Source organism: Boleophthalmus pectinirostris, unplaced genomic scaffold (genome assembly GCF_026225935.1).
Source record: "Boleophthalmus pectinirostris isolate CB_2022bp ecotype Guang Dong unplaced genomic scaffold, ASM2622593v1 HiC_scaffold_2, whole genome shotgun sequence".
Taxonomy (NCBI): Eukaryota; Metazoa; Chordata; class Actinopteri; order Gobiiformes; family Gobiidae; genus Boleophthalmus; species Boleophthalmus pectinirostris.
In genome coordinates, this window is record NW_026571152.1 from 37,860,526 (window position 1) to 37,879,614 (window position 19,089).

The 19,089-nt window shown below is 38.9% G+C and overlaps 1 protein-coding gene and 1 pseudogene across 1 annotated transcript in view; both read right to left on the bottom strand.

The window, feature by feature from the left end:
* tspan9a (tetraspanin 9a) overlaps positions 1-19,089 on the bottom strand; it is a 388,713-nt gene that overhangs the window by 64,764 nt on the left and 304,860 nt on the right. Inside the window, exon 3 of the mRNA XM_020941181.2 lies at positions 13,744-13,818. Within this exon, the coding sequence (XP_020796840.1) occupies positions 13,744-13,818 (75 nt within the window). The remainder of the gene's footprint in view (positions 1-13,743; positions 13,819-19,089) is intronic.
* Positions 17,007-17,124, bottom strand: LOC129409569 (5S ribosomal RNA; annotated as a pseudogene).

Here is a 19,089-nt window from a genome sequence, read left to right on the forward strand (position 1 = left end):
AAAGAAACTACAGCAATTACCTTCGATATGCCACTGATTAAAGTACTGTATAAATGATGGTCTCTTAAGGCACCGGCGTCCCTGTCTGTAGTGAGGAAATGAGGAGACTGTTTCCTCTCGATAAGTGAATACGGCGTGCAGTCACCTGGTGTGCACTAGCGCAAACGTTATGGAATAAAACATGTGACTGCAGCCCCGTCCCTCAGCAGCCCGTCAGTCCCTGCTCTGCTCACAAGTTTTCACAGCTCCTCCTCCTCTTTATCCCCCTCTACAAACCCGGGATGAGACAGTGAACAATAGTATGCGTGTTAAAAAAGGCAGACAATAATAATCATTTATGGGACATGTTATATACCGTATTTTTCGGACTATAAGGCGCACTTAAAATCCTTTAGTTTTCTCAAAAATCGACAGTGCTCCTTATAATCCGATGCACCGTCTGTATTAATTCTGGTTGTGCTTACTGACCTCGAACTGATTTTATGTGGTACATGTTACGGAAGCCGAGAGGGGTCACAACAAACGCAAACGCCGCAACAAATACAAATGCGACAACACAACAAACCAAAAAAAGCCACAACGGAAGTGACCGCGGACCGATCAAGCGGCAAGTGAAGAAGAAGAACTACAACGTGAAACAAATAATGATAAAACAATAAATTACTTTTACTTACATTTCCAACTTCTCCGTTCCTTTACTTTTCACATTGTAGTTCTTATTCTTCACTTGTCGTTTGATCGGTCCATCGGAAAATAGAGTCCCGCGGTCACTTCTGTTGTGACTTTTTGATGTGTTGTGGCTTTTTAATGTGTTGTGGCGTTTGCGTTTGTGTTGTGGCGTTTGTATTTGTTGCGTTAAAATAGAGTCCCGTGGGCATTTCCGTTGTGGCTTTTTTTGGTGTGTTGTGGCTTTTGTTGTGTTGTCGCATTTGTATTTGTTGCGGCGTGTGCGTTTGTTGTGACCAGTCTCGGCTTCCGTAACATGGAGCTCAAAAATCTGTTCAAATGTTTTAGTACGACTTTGATAAGCTACGAAGCCGCACCGCTTGATGGACTGTCAGAGCATTACGGCTACTGTAGTCAGGAGCTGGAGTAATCGTGGCACCAAAATTTCAATATCGTCCCAAACCCTGTACAAACGCTCTCTGCTGATTGGCCAAATCTACTCACGGCCACTGTTGGGAAGTAACTGAAAACATGTACCAAGAATACACCTTCAAAATACTAATGTTGAGTAATTGTATTCAGATGCGGTTACTTTTCTAAAATTAAAGGAATACATGACAGTACCTCATTACACAATTTTGGCGTCAAACTGCATAGAGTCAGGCTACATTTATGTGATGAAGGTCTGAACAGAAGACACAAAAGTGGCATCGGGTCTTCATTTTTAATTCCGCGTTTAGACTAGCGTTTTCAGAAGGAAATCTGCGTGCATACAGTGACGCAAAATGGTGTGGAATTCGATTGTGTATGCATGCCAGGCAGCTCGGTGGTGATGTGTGTGACGTAAACGCGTACGCGACGTGAGCAGATCTGACCAGAGTTTTGCATCTTGGGCAGTGTGGACGGAAACGCTACGGTGGAGCGTATTCAACATATCCACTCTGGAGGGTGGTTTCAGATTTTTGCGTTTTTAAGCCCCAAAAATGCCATCACCATCTAAACGAAAGGCACACCAGATAAAATATTTTGTCTTTTTGTTTTTATCCGCAAGCGTTCTCATGTAAACAGGCCCGCAGTGAGAAAACAGAGCTCTTGTGGTGTGTGTCTGTGTATTTTTTCCTTCTCTGAGCAACAATAAATAAATGTATAACAAACAGTGAAACAAATATAAAGCCGTTTTTAATCCTAATTGCGTCTTTACACTATAATTTAAAGGCAACTCGATGTAAAAATTATTCCAAGTATCAGAATACGTTACAAAATACATTCTAACGCTGGTATACGGTGTTTTCTTCCCATCTTTATTCACGGCTAATAAACCGCGGTGCATAGGGTTGGTAGAAGCACAATGAGGTCAGGGCGTTAAAGACGGATGGTTGTAATCTAGTCTGGCCCGGGCCATCTGCTGGAGTCAGCTGGATACTAACAGTGGGCCTGCCCTTTATTATACTGGTGCATTCATATGGCGTTTAATCAAAGCACTTACCACCCCTGGGCGTGTGGGGGGGAAACAAACAGGCTTCCCATTAGGGTTAATGAAAGACGGTTTGACTTAAATGTGCTGGATCAGGTTTTTGCCTTTGTCTTTAAGCAAACTTATTATGTAAAATCGACTTTTTAGAGCTTTATAGTATTTTATAGTTGTTTCCTCTTCTCATTTACCCTCTCGAAGTTGTATCTGCAGTGATTCGTGCATGTTTGAGTAACCTTTAGTCGTTTATTTTCAAGACACCATATTGCGGATCTACCCCCCATTTCCACGACCACTGGCACATGCCCACCGCTCTGCACTGACTTTATTTTCCAGTTTTATTTTCTCAATCAGTGGGCTGGGATGAGACAGAGTTTCCACAAGACAAGATGTGATTTTAACATAATTCATAATAAATAAAAATAAATAGATGTGATTCAGTTCATAATTTTGGCCTCAACATTTAATATTTACTTTTCAAAATATTTCTGTATGTTATTGTAGCACTGTTTTTTAGTTCTCAAGGAATTTAACTTGCCAGCTCTTAACAGTTTTTTGTTCAATCCAAATGTAGAAACACGGGGAAGCAATCTCACAAGATAATTTTTCTTACGTGTGCACAATGTTGTGGTGATTTTGTCTTGCGAGATTTTGTGGTACGAGATCTTGTCCCATCCCTAGTGATACATGTATATATACACTAGTGCCTCACCTCAATTTCATTTCTCTCCAGCAACTAGGTCAGGAATCGGAATACACTAGACGATTTGAAAGAACCCTGGAAGTTGTAGACTGTGCACCGGCCAATCAATTCGTTTTTTCAGTTTTCGATTTTGTGTTTAAATGAATAATGGAAAAAACAGATAATGGCCGTTTCCCGTCTCCGTAACTTAAACTGCAATGCAGAACTGACCCAGGACTGAACAAGGTCCGGGACCAGACCGGGACTGAGACCAGGATTGAGACCGGGACTGAGACCGGGACCGAGACCGGGACCAGACCAGGACTGAAAACGGTTTAGTCCTGTTTTAGTCCTGATTCAGTCCTTGTTCAGTCCGTATGCGCCGCAAAAGTCCGGCATCGTAGTCACGGAAGTCACGGGAAACGGCCATTATCTGTTTTTTCCATTATTAATTTTAACAAAATTGAAAACTGAAAAAAAAAAAAAAAAATAATAAATTAATCGTTATCCATTTTTTTCATTTTGGTTTTGGAGACAAATACTGAAGAAAACTGTTGCTTTTTCATTTTCTTATTTTTGGTTTTATATTGAAAAACGAATGAACGAATGATACACGGACTGTTCCTTTTTAACAGTTTGCAGTTTTCCCAAAGTTATTCCTCACTTTTTTATGCATTCAAAGCATTCTAATTATTCACAGCAATGAGTTTATAACCAGATTTCACACATTTCAGAGACGAGCGGAATGGAGTTTTGCTGTCACGGTAAAGCTAACGTGAACTTCCTGATCAGCGCACAATAAAACGCTTTAGAATGAGACGAGGACGGTACACAGTGGACTTACGTTGACCTCAAGAGCTGCTTATACCGTATATCTGTATTGAACCAGAGCGTGGTGAAAATATGGAGAAAATATTCTTAGCTGTCTCTGCTTTTCTGGTTGTGAATACTTTCCACTGTTTTGCTGATTATCCGTTTGTTGTTTATCCAGGTGCTCCCAGGGTCAGCTCTGTTTTCATAACTCTGCTTTCAGTGTAAATTTAACAAAATTAGCAAAACAAAAGAAAGTCCAGAATACACAATAGTTTTCCGTACAAGGTTACAATTAAAAATTCCCCAACGAATTAATTTGAGTCATTAATTGGCCGAGTAACTGTAGCGTGATGGTTCAATCCCTGCTCTGAGCAATGTCACAGTTGTTTATTCCTTGGGCAAGACACGTCACCTTCACCTTCTGCTGCCCTTCGTTATTCTTACTGAAGTCAGCGCGCTTGATAAAAAACAACGATAAAAACTAACAACCTCCAGGTCGGACTCTTATGAACTTTAAGCCATGTTATAATGTTTTTCCTCCTCAAAAAGACCTGGAGTTGTGTTTTGTTTCATTTAAAGTGTGCAAAAATACCAAAATATCAATATATTGTATTGTCTAACGGGATATCATGGGCTGCTGTATCGATATATCACAAAGAGTATTGTTTGGTATATTTTACTAAATTATTTTGTTACAGCGCTACAGTTTTGTTGCTTGTTTAGAGGAAGGAAAATCGTTTATGCGACACATTTAACATATTCACTGTTTTGATGATTAAAATGTTTATGTTTCATATGAACTTTGCACAAGAAGTGGTTTAACAAAGACTTTTAGTATCACAGCCATGATTTATTGAACTGTATCGAATCGATTTGACGTATATCGAATCGAAAGTGGACTATATTGAAATATGTATCATATCGTGGCCTGTATATCGAGATATGTATCGTATGTATTGTATCGTATCGTGGCCTATGTATGTATGTATCGTATCGTGGCCTATGTAGTATAGTATCCTATATATCGTATCGTGGCCTATGTATCGAGGTATCGTATCGTGGCCTATGTATCGTATGTATCGTATCGTGGCCTATGTATCGAGGTATGTATCGTATCGTGCCTATGTATCAAGTATATATCGTATCGTGGCCTGTATATCGAGATATGTATCGTATCGTGGCCTATGTATGTATCGTATCGTGGCCTATGTATCAAGGTATATATCGTATCGTGGCCTATGTATCGAGGTATGTATCGTATCGTGGCCTATGTATCAAGGTATATATCGTATCGTGGCCTATGTATCGAGGTATGTATCGTATCGTGGCCTATGTATCAAGGTATATATCGTATCGTGGCCTATATATCAAGGTATATATCGTATCGTGGCCTAAGTATCGAGGTATGTATCGTATCGTGGCCTATGTATCAACGTATATATCGTATCGTGGCCTATGTATCAAGGTATGTATCGTATCGTGGCCTATGTATCAAGGTATGTATCGTATCGTGGCCTATGTATCAAGGTATATATCGTATCGTGGCCTAAGTATCGAGGTATGTATCGTATCGTGGCCTATGTATCAAGGTATATATCGTATCGTGGCCTAAGTATCGAGGTATGTATCGTATCGTGGCCTATGTATCAAGGTATATATCGTATCGTGGCCTATATATCAAGGTATATATCGTATCGTGGCCTAAGTATCGAGGTATGTATCGTATCGTGGCCTATGTATCAACGTATATATCGTATCGTGGCCTATGTATCAAGGTATGTATCGTATCGTGGCCTATGTATTGAGGTATGTATCGTATCGGCAACTTCTTAATGATACCCAGTCCTTGTCTGTTTACATCTCCAATGCTCAAATGCTCAGTTCCACCTTATGATGTCATGAAGCAGTAGTTTTCAAGTTAGCAGTGACTTTTTAGTTCAGTAGAGATTGGCAGTTCCAGGGCTGAAATTATCCAAATGATTCTAGCGAGGTGTGTAGAGTTTAAAGATCTCAGAAGCTGAGCAAAGCCAGATCTGGTTGGTACTTGGATGGGAGCCCGATGGGAAATTCAGGTGCCACAGGGGGGCGCCAATCACAAAAACTGTTGTTGTGTCTTTAGGAAAGTCACTTCATCTACATTGCCGAGTATGACTGGCAGCAGTGTTTCCCACAGCGCTCTATAGTTAGGGTGGCCGCCTTGACAGCAAGTGCCTTGACTACATCCCTCCGAACCACGTGAATCCTCACAAAACTACGATCATCGCTCCCCGGTCCTCACTTTCGCCGGCTCGGTATCTCCGCCTCCAGTGGAGCGCTTTCTAAATGATCATGTGTCATAATGTTTCTTCATCACAATTATATCTGAAGTTATGTTTTGTTTCTTTCACAAACCCTGCATATTTAGGCTGAGTTCTTCTCTCAAACTGAAAACACTCACTACCTTGTGATGTCATGTGGTAATACTGTACATGAAGTGCTCCACTGTGTTTTTAAACTCCATACACCTTCGCTATATAAACTTTTGGATGACCTAAAATTGCCAATTTTTACTAAATTAAAGGCAAATATAGCTATTAAAGGTTGTATGGAGGATTTTTGTTTGTTTGTTTGTTTCAATTTGTCAGTGAAAGTTCAAAATAAAATTATAGAAAAGCAGCAGCCTTGTGATTATGATGACCAAACAAAAACAAAAAACAAACAAACAAAAAAACATCAACTGTGGATGTAGTGGGGGCAGATAAACATCAGCCAATAGATAACAAGGCTACCTCTTTATCTATTGGCTGTTAGGTTGTCAGTCAAACTCCCTATATTTCCAGCGTCAATGACGTGCCGACGCGCTGGGATTGCGTGGTTTATGTTTGCCTATCACGCACTGATGCCATTTACTCAACCAGCACAGTGGTTCTCGGCGTCTTTTTCGAACTGTAGCTTCCTCTTAGTTTGCACAAAGTTTTTTTTTAATTTTTTTATGGCAGACAAGAATTCATGACCAGTTCACCGCAAAAGAAAGTCAGTTTTTGACGTCACTGAAAGAAGAACAGAAGGGGAAAAGGAACGAAGTGCAACATTTAAAAAAGGACAAACAGTCGCTGCATTTCTCTTTCCTCAGAAAATCTTCTATACAACCTTTAACCACCACTTCATGACATCACATGGTGGAACAGAGCATTTTTAGCTTTGGGGATGTACACAGACGAATAAACAAGAATAACTCAAACATGTGTGAATGAAACAAAACACAACTCAGGACATATTTTTTGATGAGATAATAGTATTTTGTGTAATATGGACCCTTTAAACTAGAAAGCATCAACTTTCTGTATCCAAATGTAACTTCTAAAAGCCTGCTCCAACGTCTCATGTTTTTCATGCTGCACATCTCGTTGACAGCTTGTCACCCTGAAGGATCAGAGCTTCCCCCGGCGTCGCTCATGACTAAATGATGTCCCATTTGAAAGACTAAGAAATGTTTTTTATTATTTTATTTTTACACGAGCCTGTGTCTATACGCGTTTAAAAAGTGGCAGTGTTCGACTATACGAGACTTCCAGACTCTGTTAATAAATGCCTTGTGATTAGAAGATGAAATACGAAAAGTGGATTAGTGATTCCTCTGATCAGTCCCTGTAGCGGCGGAAGAAACGAGAGCTCGCACGGCATGAAAGAGAGGAAGGAAAACACAGATCCTTATGTGATACAGGTCCCATTTGTCTATGCATACTGTTTCAACTATTAAACACTCGATTTCTTATTGATACTTTGCAGCTGATGTCATCAATGTTCCCTGGAGGTGTGATGCTAACTGAAAGCACTACTGTCAGACGCTCTGTTAGACTTTAATCTGGGTTTTGTTTTAACACAATCTGACATAGAAAATTACAGTCACAAACTAAAACAGGCCAACAGTTTTTCAGTTAGTCACTCTCATCATAACATAAACATTTACTAAGAAAACCCACATTAAATACATACTTTTAAATATCAGTCCTATTCAAATGATGTATTTAATGTGGATTTTCTTAACATATGTATTTGTTTCTTCTAGGGGTGTAACGGTACATGTATTCGTGCTGAACCTTTTCGTTACGGGACATTTGGTTCGGTGCAGGGTGCGCATGAGTGAGTTTGTGCAATTTGTGTGTGTTTACATTTGGCCACTACATGTGCAGCGACACTGAAGGCTCGACTATTTAATATTCTTGAGGGAACTCGAGAGCACTTTGCATTCATTTTATTTTCCTGTTTGTGTAACGTTAAAACAAATAGTTGGTTTAATAAACACACAAATGGTTTTGCATTTTGTTCCCAAACTGTACCGAAAATGAACCAAAACCGTGACCACAAAACTGAAGTACTTACAAATCGTTATTTTTATATACCGCTACACTTTTTTTTTTTTTTCAAATGCACTTTTTATCTGTTTTTGAGAGCCCTGCACAAGAATTCCAATGTGTATGGACCTCTTGAAAATAAATGTCTTAAATCTTGAAAATCACACTCCTAAACAGAACCATAAACGCTCATACTGATCACAGGCTCCTGAAAATGTGCTGTTTAAATTTGTTTTGTATTTTTCTTAAGTCTTGATCTTAATGTGTGCATTGTGTCTCCATGATAACTACTACAGATACATGTAGAGCACCCCCAGCGTGATTCAGTGCAAAGTATCAACAGGTAAAAAAAATGAACAACCTCAGACCACACCTGGACAAATGAGGGAAATACTGACCCAGAAACTTTATGTTATTAGCAGCAGCGTCCACAGAAGTCCATGAGCCAAATCCATGTTTTAGACTCCACCTTCACTAGAATTATTTGCATAATTTCAGTCCTAGAATTGACAATCTCCACTGCACAAAAGGTAAAATGTTGCTGTTAACTTGAAAACTGCGGCTTAATGATAGAACAGAGCATTTTGAGCTTTGGAGATGTAGACAGACTAATAATAAAGGGTTACTCCAACATTTTGAATGAAACAAAACACAATGTTTTGAATTCATCTTGTGTAATAAAACTACAGACCTCTTTGTCAAAGCCTGATCTTGTCAGATCTCAAACGATAAGCAAAGCTGTGCCTGGTTAGTACTTGGATGAGAGACCACTGGGAAAATCAGGTGCCACAGGGGGGCGCTAGAGGTAAAAACTGTTGTCCACCCACCTAGTAAGAAAGATGTGTACATGAGTGGCAGCTTTGCTTCTGTCAGTCTGTCCCAGGGCACTTGTGGCTACAATAGTGTCTACAATCTATCTACTAATACAGGGGTGCCAAACTCAAATTCACAGAAGGCCAAAACTAAAAACTGGGACTAAGTCGTGGGCCAAACTAAATATTTATTGAAAAATTTCAACAACATCTGCATGTTTTCTCTTCTTTCGAGATATGTAATGTTAAACCTTTTCTCATTAAAATAAATGTTTAATAATAATATTGCTGAAACATTAAATCCAGAACAAGCAAAATATAAAACAATAAGAACATTTTAAATAAATAATGTCTCTTTAGTCTATCTGTAGCCGGCAGCTCTAATACAGATTTGATATGATCTCGTAGGCCAAATTTTTACATGTTTGTATTAATGCAACAAATGTCTGTCTGTGTCTCCTCCTGTTTGTTTGTTCCGCACATAATTCTCCAACCACTCATCCGACTGATCTCAAATTTGGAGGGTGTCATCCTAATGGTACGGGTGTGTGCAAGGCCAAGTTTCATGTTGTTAGGGCAAAAAATGCCAAAGATCTTTTAAAATGAGCGAAGTTGTTGCGTTGTTTGTTCATTTATTGTTTGTCTGTTTATTGTTTGTTTGTTTTATTGTTTATTGTTTGTTTATTACAGGTTGTGCACTAGGCTCGTTGAGTCGACGAATGCAAAGTTCAGCATTTAGCCGCTTAAAATCTCAACCGGTTTAAAATTAGCCTAACGGAAAACTGCACGATGTGACGACACAGCTCTGATCTCTATTGTCAGGAGTTATTTGCGGTTGTTTTATCACACGTGGCAGTAATCCTGGGCACACAGGCTGGCATTTGTCTGATAAACACAACTTTTGGGCACTACACTCTGGGGGTCCTGGTAACAAGAGACTGCACAACACACTTTTTAAGATATCTAAATCCCTCATCTACAAACTCTTCCCAACTTCACAGGGGATGAAGATGTAACCGTGGAGTCGAGAGCTTGTCGTTTTGAAATTCTGGAAGCAGGATCAAAGTTTAGTCCAATTTTTTTTTTTTTTTTCCCCCCTAAGAAGAAGTTAAGCTGGTAATATTTGTCGAGATAAAGTAACAGACATACAGTACTTGCTGCTGACAGGGAGAGAGCCTGAGAGACCTGATATGAATCTGAGAATGGATCTGCTGCTAAATGAATTCCTCTATCAGCGACAGAGACCAAGTTCAGGGGAATAAGTTTGGAACAAAAAATGGGAATTACACGCTGTCCCCCGGCGCTCGAGGACGTAAGACTTTGAATGCTTAAATAGAACGGATCAATCAATGACAAGTTTGTTTGGGAAATTCAGCTACGTACGTAAAAGAACGGCTCTATATTTCTTACTATGCCAGTTTTCAGTGGTAATTCTCAAATTTTTCCTCTGAAAAATGTTTATTAGGATCACATTGTTCCAAGTTGTACGCTTTGTTATAATGTAGTTTCATCATCGTACACAGACCTGGAGTTGTGTTTTGTTTCATTCACACACGTTTAACGCACAAAACCTGCATATTTAGACTGAGTTCCTCTCTCAGAAACCTTCCTGTTCCACCTTGTGATGTCATGTGGTGAAACAGGAAGAGATACACTGTATTTTAAAGCTCCATACATCTTCACTAGAATCATTTGGTTGATTTCTGTCCTGGAATTGACTTAACTCAACTCAACAACTTAACGCTACTTAACAAAATATAAAAGGAGCTGTTAACTTGAAAACTTCATGACATCACAAAGTGGAAAAGAGTATTTTGAGATGTAGACAGACTGTTAATACAGGATTAGTTAAACATGTGTGAATGAAACAAAACACAACTCCAGGTGCTTTTTTTTTTTTTTTTTTTGAGGAGGTAATAACATTATAACACGACTTTAAGCTCACAAGAGACAATTTCACGTAATTAGGACCTTTAAGAACCTTTTTCAGGGGAACCCATTAATGCCATACTGCGGAACATACCAGGAAAGGCATGAACATGATAAGACTTAATAACATTACTTAAATACTTCACTGGTCGTAAAGATGCATTGTGTAAATTTTCTTGTGTGTCCACCAACTGCTTTTTTCCATGGAGGTGTTATTGGTTTGTCTAAAATGTTTCACAGTGTGGCATTAAACATTTCTACCATCATGGAGATCAAACCAGACCAAGTTACAGGTCAGATCTGTGGAGAGGCGACCCCGCTCACAGACAGAATGTCCGTTTTTCTAGGTATTTTTGAGCTATAAAACCACTTGAAACTGATTAAATGTAAGTTAGAGTTGTTTAATGTCACACTGTGGAACACTCCATAGAAACAAGGTGAGAAACCAACAATCAAAAATGTACACAGTGCACCTCTATATGTTGATATTAAGATTCTCATGAGTGCAAGAGTAAGACTCTTACACACTGTTTTTGGTCTTGTCCAAAAGTCCAGCAATTCTGGCAAATGATTGGACAAGAAATACAAAAAATTGTGTCTGTAAATTTGACTAATAATCCTTTATTTCAATTGCTTGGTGTAACTGACCCTGTTGTGAAAGACAAGCATAACAGAAAATTGTACGGGATTCTGGCTTTTTGTGCTAGAAGACGACTACTAACAAAATGGGTATCTGACGAGACTCCCTCTAAAACTCAACGACAGAAGATGGTTCTTGATTTTGTTTCTCTCAAATACCTGATATGTCGGCTTTCATCATAAGGACAATATTTTTAAGAAGACTTGGGAACCTTTTTTGATGTATACTGGACTTGAGATTTCAGCTATTATGAACAGGGTATTTACATTTTGAAATGGGTGTATCTGTGTCTAATATATGAATGAGCCAATGTTTATTTTGTTTCTATTGCTTATATTGTTATTATTTTGTTTAAACTAAAAGGCAATAAATATATATGAAGACCACGCCAAGGTTCTTGCAGAGGTGAAGGAACAACAATCCAAAAGTGAAAAAAAAAGCATAGCACATTCAGATATCTGACGTCCAATGGCTTTTTAAAATTTTCAAATTAGATCATTTTTCCTTGCTTTGGACTACAGTACCACATTTGTATTTATTTTTTTCACTTTTGGATATTAAGATTCTGATAAAACTTTCACATTTCACATTCACTTGGCAAAACAACCAAGCACCCAAGGACGGCACACTTGTCGTCGGTCTCATCCTCAAACGAACTCCTAATGCAACACATGCAAAGGGTCATGGGAAATTCATTTGGGACCAATTATAAGGAGCCAACTGGTGAGGATTGCCCTGCATTTAGTGGCCTAACCTCTGCACTGTGGGGGATTGAATACATTGAAGGTCCAGCCACGAAAAAACATTCACAAGGAAGCAACTGGAGCACTGCTGTTTAACACACTATCACACTTTATTGGCCGATGCTTGTTGTGTGGTCCAGGCCGAAGTAAAAACATTATCTTGTGAATAGGGGCTTTCAAACTGCTGTGTAGTGAGAGTCAAGGTTATAGGAAGTGTGGCATAAACTTTAAAGTGCTATATAGTGCAACAACTGCGACTTACTGTAATAATAAGAGGTTTAAGACGGACCTATTCTGCAAAATGGACTTTTCAGAGCTTTTAACCTGCTGTAGCTGTTTCCTTTTCTCATTTACCCTCTCGGAAGTTGTATTTGGAGTGATTCAAGCGTGTCTGAGCAAACTTTAATCGCTTGTTTTAATATTATTCAGAATGTTTTTATTATATATATATATATATATATATATATATATATATATATATATATATATATATATATATATATATATATATATGCAGATCAGTTCCCGTTTTCTTTTTTATATACAATACAGTAGGAGATGTATTCACCTCGTTGACATGTTTCGCAAACCGTCTTCAGAACACAAAATGAACGTTCTTGGAATTCCTGTTTTCACTGCCACCTGCATATGGTCTCTAGCCAGGCTGTTGCCACCTAGTGCCTTCGCTCAATTTCATTTCTCTCCAGCGACTAGGTCAGGAATCAGAATACACTAGACGATTTGCAAGAACCCCGGAAGTTGTAGACTGCGCACCAACCAATCAGCGAAGAGCTGTGAAGCCATGACATCAAACTCAAGCGCCTGTCTGGGTCCCTTTTGTGGTACAACAACAGTAAACAAAGCATTGAGATGGATGTAGACAAAGACAGACGTTCTCTGTTGGCAACGATTCCCGAGATCGAGGATTTAACTCTTTCCCCCTTGGACGCCTACTTGGAACAACCCATACATATATTAGTATATATGGGTTGTAGTGGCCAACACCTATCACAGCCTCTGATTACATGTGAAAAACCGAGCCATTTGTAATGGTCGTCTAATCACGTCTTTAGTGATACAGCGGAGGTGTCAAAAGACGTCATTAAGGAAACAAGGGAGGGTCGTCAAATGTCGTCTTCATGGGGGAAAGAGTTAAAGCCGGAACAAAGAGAATGTTTGGTAAATTTTATCAATGGGAAAGACATTATTGCCCTTCTTCCTACGGGATTTGGGAAAAGTTTAATATACCAATTAGCCCTGTTAGCAGCACATTACATATGTCACGAACAAAGAGTAGTGATTGGTTAAAAAAAAAAGTACTTGTCTAACGTCGAGCGAACGAGTCCTAATGCTGCGAGGTCAGACAGTTTCTACGAAGTGATGAATCAAGCTATATGGCCCCTGCTCTGTGCTTACTTTTTTCTCGAGTTGTGTTTTCTTAACATGCAGTTCTGATACATGTTGGATTTGGCAGTGTCGTGTAATCATTTTGGTATGAATGAAAAAGTGGACTTGAGTCTTCTTACTAAGTCCTTTCAGATGAATATGACAATTCAGAATGTGTACATAATGATCCATGGGTGTCATAGATTATAACTACAGAGCAGACACAAGCACAATAGGTCTTCTTCAAACAAAGCAGATCGACCTTACCTTATCTGAGTACGCAAAGAAGAGGATGAGGAGTATGAGCTCTGCCACGAGGATGATCAGCAAGACGATGAAGAACTGTAAGAGAAAGAAAAAAACACAAATTTAAAATCAAACTTTTGTAAAATTATCACACACAAACTGAACTTCTGGAGCTAGCCTAACTTGTGGGTCAGTTGTGGCATAAATGTGAGAGTAAAATGGTGTAGTATAGAACATAATACTGTAGGATTCACTGCTGTTTATCAAGGTCTAATGAAACAAATATCTCAGAAAACTTCATAAATTATAGGTTATAGTTTAAAGGGCCCATTTTGCACTGATGCATATTTCATTATGTTATAATGTTATTTCCTCATCATAAACAGACCCAGAGTTGTGTTTTGCTTCAAGATCATTCCATGTTTTAACACACAAACCCTGCATATTTTGACTGAGTTCTCTAAGCTCATGTCATGCACTAATACAGGAAGTGCTCCATTGTGTCTCTAAACTCCATAAACCTTCACTAGAATCATTTGGACGATTTCAGCCCTGGAACTGCCAATCAAAAGAATGAATGAAAGTGAAAAAGTAGCTGTTAACATAAAAACTACCGCATCGTTACATCACAAGGTGGAACAGAGCATTTTGAGCTTTGGAGTGGCTCATTTGCAGATAAATTGTGGCACAAACATAATAAAAAATATAGAACATAATAAGATTCACTTCAGGGTCTAATAATACAAATAGCTCTTCATTTTTCTTTTCATTCAAAGTGTAAATGTTCTTTATAGACTTTACCTATTCACCTTTTCAATAAGATTTCAACAGGAGTTTGGGTTAAAAGTAAATTTAAGTTTTTAAGAAATCTGATAACGTGCCTTTTCTGTTGACATTTCCTGAAAACTTTTTGATTCCCTTTGACAGGTTGGTATTCTCAGTATAACTCGGCGCACTATAACTCTTCAGGTTGTTCAGGCTGTCTGTTTGCTCGTCTCCACGGAGATGTAATTGCTTTGCCTGGAATGTTTCACAGTGTGGCATTACATCTGTCTCTAGTATTTATTCCATGGCAGGTATTCGTACAAAAATACCTTGGATTCAGCTTGTTTTCTAACTATTGCGTCTCCACAGATCTGACCTGCAACTCGGCCAGGTGGCGTTACTCTTTTTTTTCCATGGAGACAGACACTTCAAATGCCATACTGTGGAACATTCTATCCAGACAAAGCATTAACTCTTTCCCCCATGAAGACGACATTTGACGACCCCCCCTGAACCCTTAATGACGACTTTTGACACCTCCGCTGTATCACTAAAGACGAGATTTGACGACCTTTAGAAATGGCTCGGTTTTTCACATTTAAACAGAGACTGTGATCGGTGGGGGCCACTACAACCCACACTAGACTGACCAATAGGATTCAAGGATATGTTTTCGCTGATTTTTTCCGAAGTTAATCGAAATAGTGACGATGGTAGCTTCCGGAAAAAACACAACACGAAACACGTGCAATGGAAAGATCGCGGCGCTGCGGCGCACAGTTTTAGAAATAATGAGGAGCGGACGTATTTTATGGATAAGTTTAGAGAAAGTGACTTTTATAGATTTCAAAGTGATGATGTTGAAGTTGATTATAAAGTGGAAAACAGCGACAGCGACGGACTTTCGGGGAGAAGGTGAGAAGTGGAGTCCTGCGATGTCCCAACAAACTATCTGAGCTTTATACTCGATTATGAACCAAAATTGCCCTGAAATCTGGATGTTGCCCAGGCCAGTCCTTTAAAATATTTCAGTCTTTTTTTTCCAAGATGCGATGTATAACAGAATCGCTACAGAAAAAACACTTATGTGGAGCTCTGCACACGAGAAAATAGACCAAGATGACAAATACTGGACACACACTGACGGGGAAGAGTTTTATTATTATATTTATTATATTATAATAAGCTAAATTAGTTGAATAAGCTAAATGAGTTGAATAAATAAAATAAGTTGAATAAGCTAAATGAGTTGAATAAGTTAAATGGAAAAAAATTAATTGGGTGCACACAGGTGTACAACAGGTAAAAACAGGTGCACACTTGGCTATACTGTATCTGGTGATATGAAATCTGTTTAAATACTTTGACAAAGTATATATTTTTTATTTTTTTATGAATATAGTACTCAGAACATGTATATATCAAATGCTGAATGTAGTTTTTTTGTTTTCGAGTTTGCACCTGACCAGGTAAACTCTCATTTTCAGTGAGCTGTTATACACCTATAAATGAGTTGAATCACATTTAAACATCCATAAATGAATAGTTCAGAGTCTAAGGTTTCCAGAGATACAAATATGTCTGTGTTACAATTAAGTTCATGAGTGTAAAAATCATTTATAATCACTCGTGGAAGTCTGTTTTCTTTTATGCAGTTATGCTCTATGGGTGTAGCCCTAGTAACATATGTATGGGTTGTTCCTAGTAGGCGTCCAGGGGGGAAAGCGTTAACTCAAGCAAGTGATAATGCACTTCACCAAAAAAGTGACTTAATATATCCAAGGTTTCCACTCTTTTTCACTGATAATATTTCAAAACTTTTCCATGACTTTACGGCACCTCCATGTGTAAAACAGACCAGACTTTCAGGGCTAAATATGAAATGTTAACTCTTTCCACTCACCAAAGTTCTCACATGTTATGGTATTATAGTTTTTTAACATTCAGAATCAGAGGTGGGACCGAGTCGTTGATTTGCGAGTCTCAAGTAAGTCTCAAGTCTTTCACCTCAAGTCTGAGTCAAGTCCCAAGTCAAATACAGGCAAGTCCAAGTTGAGTCTCGAGTCACTGGCCCATAACTTCAAGTCACTTCAAGTCCTTAAACCAAAGTACCAACTATAGCTTAGATTTTGGCAATTTATATGATTTTTAAGCTAAACTGTTTAAATATGAGTGTTTATATAAGAGTTGTGGAAATGCAAATTTTTCCTTTTCAAATGTCTTGTCAAGATCTTAGTGTGAATCATTACAGTCAGAAAAAAAGTCTTGAAGTCACAGGGCTCAAATCCAAGTCAATAATAATAATGAATAATAATAACGCATCAGTTTTATATAGTGCTTTCTTGGACACTCAAAGATGCTTTTTACAGAACATTATTCATTCTGTCAATCTGCGCCATCGGTCCCTCCAACCACCACCATCACTCACACACACACCACTTTCATACTCGGCAATGAGGGTGAAGTGCTTTGCCTAAGGACACAACAACAGTTTTGTTTGTTTTTTTACAACTGGCGCCCCCCAGTGACACCTGATTTTCCCAGTGGTCTCCCATCCAAGTACTAACCGGGCCCAGCCTTGCTTAGCTTCTGAGATCTGACGGGATCAGGATTTTAAAAGCCGATATGGCCACAAGTCAAGTCCCAAGTCACTGACCTTCAAGTCCAAGTCGAGTCCCAAGTCTTAGTCCATTTTATCAAGTCAAGTCTCAAGTCCTAAAAATAGTGACTCAAGTCTGACTCGAGTCCAAGTCACAACTTGCAAGCCCCCACCTCTTTTCAAAATACTGACAGTGCTTTTATTGTCGTCTCTTTTAAACAAAAGGCACATACGTTTGGAAATAATCATAACATGTTATTAGGTACTTTTTTTCAGATCTAGAGTGTTATTTCATACCTGACAGTTTCGATTGCTCACTAGTGGTCACGTGATGTTGCTGTGACGTGTCTGGTCAGCTGATTTAAACAGGTCGAAACTGTCAGGTATGAAATAACACTCTAGGTCTGAAAAAAAGAACCTAATGAATATAGAATATTGGAAGACCAAATGAATCTCATTGGACTAATAATCATAACAGCCTAAGGATATGTTAACAGAACATTGGAGCTGCATGAAAGAGATATAAAAAAAAAATCCACGAGTTTTCCAGGATTTCCATGACCGTGGGAACCCTGTATATCTTTAAACCAGCCATACATACACATTAACATAGACTATTCTTTCATGTGTGAGCTCCCTGGTGATAAGCCTCATGTGAACCAAAGAAGTGAGTGTGACGTTGTACAAAGCGATCGGCTCCAGCAAAATTAAGCTCATCGCTGCTAGCGGTTACGGAGGAGCAGCCTTGGGGAAAGAATTTGTCTGTTTTTTGATTTCTCTGTTAATAATGTTGATATCTTGATTAACGGACAAAATAGCAAAATAAAAACAGCAAGTTAATACGGACATTTTAGGATCCAAAGAGAGAGGGGCGACGGTTTTCAATACAAAGTAAATTTGAGCCAGAGCGTGAAGACTTGCAGGTTACTCCGAACTCTACAAAACCAGAAAAAGGTTTTTGAAAGATCCTGTTACTTCAGACTTGGAGTTGGGAGCCTAATTTGCGGCAGGTTTAAATGAAAGACTTTAGGAGGTCTGAGTGAGCCGTGTGCTGCTCTGGTCTATCTTCAGCCTTCACAGTTCGTCTGACACGTTGTGGTAGAAGAAGAGCCCCTGTTTACACCAAAGACCGGAGTCTGTGACAACTGCGTTTGCCGACCTGCGTTTGTGGGCGTACGGTCTCACTTCGCACTTTCAGAGGATTCCAAGTTGCTGCTTCAGCCTGATAGTCTCTTGTTTTCCTTCACACGTTGTTATGTCTCTTGGTTTAGTCTGTGTAAACATCCTGCCGCTGAAGAGACGACGAAAACGACCGTCTAGCGCTTTGAATAGTTTTGAGTTGTCTGTGACCAAAAAACTTCTGAGATAAAACGTTTCCTCTCACTATCTTTGCAAAATCTCTGACTGTGCAGGGCCAATACAGATACTGAAAATGAAAAACTGGAACACAGATGTGAAGGGAATTTTAACTAAATATTTTAACACATTTTTAAAGGGCCACGCTATTTTCCGAACTATGTTATAAAGTTTCCTCATCACAAACAGGCCTGGAGTTATGTTTTGTATAATTCACACATGTTTAACGCACAAACTCTGCATCTTTAGGCTGAGTTCTTGTCTCGAACACTCTGAAAACACTCATGTGGTAATACAGAAAGTGCGCCACTGTCCACACCTTCACTAGAATCATTTGGATAATTTCAGCGAAGGACTTGTCAATCTCTACTGAACTAAAAGTACCTATTAACTTGAAATCTACCGCTTCATGACATCACAAGGTGGAACAGCATTTTGAGCTTTTGATGTAGACAGACTAATAATAAAGAATTACTCAAACAACGTGTCTTAAAAGCTCACAAGAATCAATTTAGTGTACTGTAATTTCCGAACTATTGAGCGAACCTTTTATCGCCTCTGAAAGCTTTTGTCGTCTTTTTGAGTCAGTTCGTCACACTGCCGTCGCCAAAGTCTCACCATCGACTCACTGATGTTGAACTCACATG